We start from the raw sequence: 6,000 nt of genomic DNA, 5'->3' as shown, positions 1-6,000 counted from the left end.
TCTTTCTTTCTTTCTTTCTTTCTTTCTTTCTTTCTTTCTTTCTTTCTATAAGTTTATTTATTCATTTGGAGAGAGAGAGAGAGCACACATGTGAGCCAGGGAGGGGGCAGAGAGAGGAGAGAGACAGTCCCAAGCAGACTCTGTGACTGCATGGCACCCTACTTGGGGATCAGTGCCACAAACCATGAGATCATGACCTGAGTCAAAATGAAGAGTCGGATGCTTAGCTGACTGAGTCACCCAGGCTCCCCCTGCAGCACTTTTCTTTTCCCTCACAGTATACTTCAAAAAATTTTTGAATGTTGGGGTGCCTGCTTGCATGCATGCTTTCTCCCTCTCAAAATAAATAAACTTTAAAAAAGTGTTTAAAATTTTTTTGAATGTTGTACAGTCTCATGTTTGAACATAAAAGGTATACAAATTTATGTTGTAAAAACTCCTTCCCACCCTGTTCTCTATCTGCTTAGTTTCTCTCCTCCTGAACAAGTTTATCTGTCGTTCAGTCCATATTTATGAGCAATTCAGTGCATATATGAAGCAATATACTTTCCCCTTTCTCTCCTTTTTATCCAAATGATAGCATACTATACTTCCATTTTTTGTCTTCTCCATTTTAAGCATAAAAATATGTTATTTTTAAGCCCTTTTATTGGGGTACACAAAGCTGTAAATATTTAATGTATACACTTGATGAGTTTTCAGATAAGTATTCATCCATGAAACTGTCACCACAATTTTGCCATAAACATATTGCCTCTGAAAGTTTCCTTTGCCCTCTTTTATTTTTTTATGATATGAACACTTAATGTAAGATCTACCCTCTTAGCAAATATTTAAGTATATATTATAGTATTGTTAACTCTTGGCACTGTACTTTATACCTTTGTCTTCCTATATCTTGCCTTTTTTTTGCTTAACAATATATTTTGGAGATCTTCCCATATCAAGACTTAGAAAGCTTTCTCAGTTTTAAAAAAATAGTTGCCTAAAATACCATTACATGGATGTCCACTAATATCTTTAACTAGCCTCTAATTAATAGGTACTGAGGTTTATAATCCTATGCTGTTACATTACTATAATGAATAACTTTGAACATATGTCACATGTTTGGGAAGATATAGGAAAATTCTTAGAAGTGGGATTATTGGGTCAGAGCATAGATCTACATGTAATTTGATAGATATTTCTAAAACTTACACAATAGGGGAATGGGTAGAAGACTAATTTATACTCCTATGAGCAATATATGAGAGCATGAAAGTTTTTTTCTAGTCAGATGGGTGAAAACTGGTATCCCACTGTAGTTTTTACTTATATTTCTCTGAATACGATTGAGATTAAGCATTTTATTGTTTTATGTTTATTTATTTATTTTGAGAGAGAGAGAAAATTTGAACAGGGGAAGGGCAGAAAGAGGAGACAGAGAATCCCAAGCAGGCTCTGTGCAGTTAGCAGAGTCAGACTTGGAGCTCAGTCTCACAAACCATGAGGTCATAACCTGAGCTAAAATCAAGAGTCAGATGCTTAACTGAGCCACCCAGCTGCCCCAAGATTAAGCATTTTAAAAGGCCATTTGTTTACTAAAAAAATGTTTTTTAGTGTTTATTTATTTCTGGGAGAGAGTACGAGCAGAGGAGGGGCAGAGGGAGGGAAACACAGAACCTGAAGCAGGCTTCAGGTTCCAAGCTGTCAGCACAGAGCCTGATGCAGGGCTTGAACCCACAAACTGTGAGACCATGACCTGAGCCGAAGTCAGACACAACCAACTGAGCCACCCAGGCGCGCCTTAATAGGCCATTTATATTTCCTTTCCTGTCAGCTGTCTATTGACCTCTGTGTCCTCTTTTTGTTCTTGTTATGGTTCTTATTGATTTGTACAAGCTCTTTGCGAATTAACCCTTTGTCTATATATATATATATATATATATATATATATATTATTTATATATATATATATATATATATATAACAGAGTTGCTCTCTGTCCCCAGTTCCTGGCACAGAGTTTGTAAAACCCTTGTAATTTCCTAAGTGGTAACACTTTTGTGTTAGGAGCATCTTTTGTTCTAATATTTGGTCTTTGACCCCAGTTCCTGACAGAGCTCCTAAATCCCTTGAGACTTCCTGGGTGATAGGATTGTTTTTTATTCCAATGAGGTGATGTTTGGTGGGCTCTTGGATGGAGCTGGTCACTAGAAAGACTAAACTATGATTAGAAACTTAGAACTTTCCGCTCCACCTTCCCTCTGGAAAGGGAGAAGCGTAGAGATTAAGTTAATAATCGATCATGCCTACATGATGATGCCAGGATTCAGAGAGCTTCCAGACTGGTACACACATTTATGTGCTTAGAGCACCCTGCCTTTATTGGGACAGAAGCTCCTGTGCTTAAACCCTTCCAGACTTCTCCCCATATATCTCTTCTTCTGGTTATTTATCTGTATCCTTTATTATATAATAAACTGGTAAACATAAGTGTTTCCTGGAGTTCTGTGAGTTGTTCTAGTAAATGATTAAACCTGAGGAGGGGTCATGGGAACCTCTGATTTATAGCTGGTTGGTCAGAAGTACAAATGACAAGTTGGACTTTTATGCTGGCATCTGAGATGAAGAGGTGGGGAGGACAGTCTGGTGAGGCTGAATGCTTAGCCTTTGGGGTCTGTGCCAATTCTAACTCCAGTTAGTGTCAGAATTGAATTGAATTATAGGACACCCAGCTAGTGTCTTGAGAATTGCTTGGTGTAAGGAAAGAAGAATGCCACATACATTTAGTGACAGATGTGTCAGAGGTGAAGTAGTGAGGCAAGAGGAGACAACATAGGAGTGTGTTTCCTAGATAGCCTCTATGACACCTGGTTTTCGTCTTCCTCACAGTCCATTCTTTCTCAGTTTCTTTTGATAGTTCTTACTCTGTTTGATATGTAAATGTTGAAGTGCCTCAGGATTTGGTCCTGGGACCTCATTTCTTCTCTGTCTCTGCAGTTTGCCTAAATTACATAACCAAGTACCATAGCAGTCCTAGTGACGCCTAAATCTGTGTCTAGCCCGGTCTTTAATAAATCTAGGTTCTAGTCTGTCTCTGGAATGCTATTTTCATATATCCAACTGTACTTTATATGTCTGTTTGGATATGGATATCACATTTCAACTTTACAAAATTCCTTCCTTTTCCTTACCTACTCCCCCCAAATGCTCCCTGTCTTCCTTACCTAAGCAAACATTACCAAGCAGTTCCTCAAATCAGAAATCTGTTGCCCTTGATACTGCCTCACTTCATCCGGTTCATCAGTAAGTTTAATAAATGCCACCTGTACAGTATGTCCCAAATCCTTCAGTCTCCTATCATCTCAGAATCATCTCTCAAGTAGAATTCTGTAACAGCCTCCAACAGTCTCTGTTTTCATTTTTGCCTTTCTCCTCTAATCCAGTCTGGCTTAGAAACTGAAATCATTTTTTAAACACTTAGATTGTCTCTCCCTTATTTAAAACCCTTCATTTAAAACCTTCCCATTGTACTTTTGAATAGAATCCAGATTTCCTAACCCTGGCTTAACCTTTGACCTGAATACTGCTTATCACTCTTAACATTGATCATGTTATTCTTTTTTGCCCATTGTGTTGCAACTTTATATTGGCTTTTTGTCAGATCCTTAAATAAGTAAAATTTGTTAACCACTTCAGGATCTTTGCACTAGCTGTTCTTTCTGCTTGGAATACTACCCCCCCCCCCCCCCCGATCCTTTCATGATTGGGTACTTTTTGCATTCAGTTGTTAGAATAAATGTTACTTCATGGAGAACTTCTTTGATATTCAAATTAAAATAGCAATTAGATTACATTATATCCTATATCACTACGTTTATCCTATTATCATTACTTTATCCTGTATTTTCATTGTATCACACTTTTCACTATCTGATATTTTCTTGTTTCATGTATATGTTTCTAAAAAAATTTTTTTTTTCAACGTTTTTTTATTTATTTTGGGGACAGAGAGAGACAGAGCATGAACGGGGGAGGGGCAGAGAGAGAGGGAGACACAGAATCGGAAACAGGCTCCAGGCTCTGAGCCATCAGCCCAGAGCCTGACGCGGGGCTCGAACTCACGGACCACAAGATCATGACCTGGCTGAAGTCGGACGCTCAACCGACTGCGCCACCCAGGCGCCCCTCATGTATATGTTTCTAAGTTTATTTCTCCCTTTGGTAGAATGTAATTTCTATGAGAATGAGGATCTTGCCTATTTTATTTACTGCTGTATTTCCAGTACCCAGTACAGTATGTGACTGTATAATAATATAGACATTTAAGCACTGGCTGAATATAAAAATGTGTGTATTTACATACAAATGAATATATTTTCTAGTAACTCCCTTTTGGTGTTAATATGTAACATCTTAATTTCTTTATTAGATTGTTTTGTATTTCCTTTATGTGCATTTGGGATATGCTACGACCTGGCTGTCAGTTGGAGAGATAGTCAAGTAAAGCAGTGTGAATCCATAAAACACAATTGGGAAATCACCTACATGTTTCTCTTTTCTGAATAAAAGCTTACTTTTTAGCTATATAAATGTTTATTTTGCAATATGAGACATGCATGCATCTTTAAAGATGTCTTAATCCGCATTTGTGTTTTAAGAGCTTCAAGGAATATGATCAATGTATCACAGTTCTCTTTGTTTTATTGAAATAGTGCACATAAGGATAATACTGATTGATGGAATTGTTTTATTTTAGTTGGTTAGAAGCAAACTCTGAACATCTTGTGGAAAGGGATTATGAATCATCCTGTAAAATATGGAGTGGAAGGGAAATGCTCTTAAATTTACACAAAATGGGTATCACCACTGCTACTTTTCCCATTTTGCAGGTAAGACTTTTTTCTATCTGTGACATTTGTTTAGTGAATGGTTTAATAGTGAATAAATTAATACAGACTAAAAAAAGTAGCAATTTAATTTTTTTTAATTTTATTTAAGTTTGATAATTTTTAACTGATAAATTATTTATAATTCATTTATAATTAATAACTGATCATTATTATTTATGGATGAAAAAGTAGCCTTATTTAGTGTGAAAGAAATAAGGCTTAACGGAATGAATTGCTTTATTCCAGTCTAAAACAAGTCAATATGTTTAGGTTGTAATAAAAGTTATTTTGTCAGTTTTCAAGTTAAAAATTTAGAAAATAAAAAGGTAAATTCATTTTTTGTTCTCCTTAATTTAGTTAGAGGTTATAAACCTGGGGGATCATGAGTGGGCTGGGGGAGTCTGTGAATCTTACGAAATTGTATGCAAAATTTTATGAGTATGCACTTCTGTACTTTTTTCTAGTAGAGGCTTCATAACTTCTATTCTGAAAGAGGTTGTTCCCCCCCAGATAAGAATGTTTTTATCATTTTTGTTCTTAATTACTTATTTAAATTAATAGAGTGTTTTTTAATTTTTTAAAAAAATCTTTATTTATTTTTGAGAGAGAGACAGAGTGTGAGCAGGGGAGGAGCAGAGAGAGAGGGAGACACAGAATCCGAAGTAGGCTCCAGGCCCTGAGCTATCAGCACAGAGCCTGATGTGGGGCTTGAACTCACGAACCGTGAGATCATGACCTGAGCCAAAGTCGTACGTTCAACCTACTGAGCCACCCAGGCGCCCCAGTAGATTTTGCTTTTAGGAGTGGTTGTTTTAGGTTTACAGAACAATTGAGCAGAAAGGACAGAATTTTCAAATTCCCCTAACCCTAGCCACACGCACGCGCATGCGCACAGGCACGCATACACACACACACACACACACACACACACACACACACACTCATACACTCTACAGTTTCTATTATTAACAGCTTGCAATTGTATAGTACATTTGTTACAATTGAACCAATATTGTTACATTATTGTTAACTGAAGTCCATAGTTTACATTGGGGTTCACTCTCTGTACTGGGAAGTTCTGAGTTTTGATATAAACGAAGTCATGTATCTACTCTTACAATAT

At 36.8% G+C, this 6,000-nt stretch overlaps 1 protein-coding gene across 1 annotated transcript in view; it reads left to right on the top strand.

The window, feature by feature from the left end:
* The window catches only part of BRIP1 (BRCA1 interacting DNA helicase 1), a 210,707-nt gene that overhangs the window by 58,115 nt on the left and 146,592 nt on the right, over positions 1-6,000 (top strand). Inside the window, 1 exon segment of the mRNA XM_040496925.1 lies at positions 4,745-4,877. Within this exon segment, the coding sequence (XP_040352859.1) occupies positions 4,745-4,877 (133 nt within the window).

The sequence above is a fragment of the Herpailurus yagouaroundi genome, unplaced genomic scaffold (genome assembly GCF_014898765.1).
Source record: "Herpailurus yagouaroundi ecotype Mexico unplaced genomic scaffold, PumYag 189, whole genome shotgun sequence".
Taxonomy (NCBI): Eukaryota; Metazoa; Chordata; class Mammalia; order Carnivora; family Felidae; genus Herpailurus; species Herpailurus yagouaroundi.
Note: the sequence above shows the minus strand (reverse complement) of the source record. Positions and strands in the feature narration are given on the sequence as shown.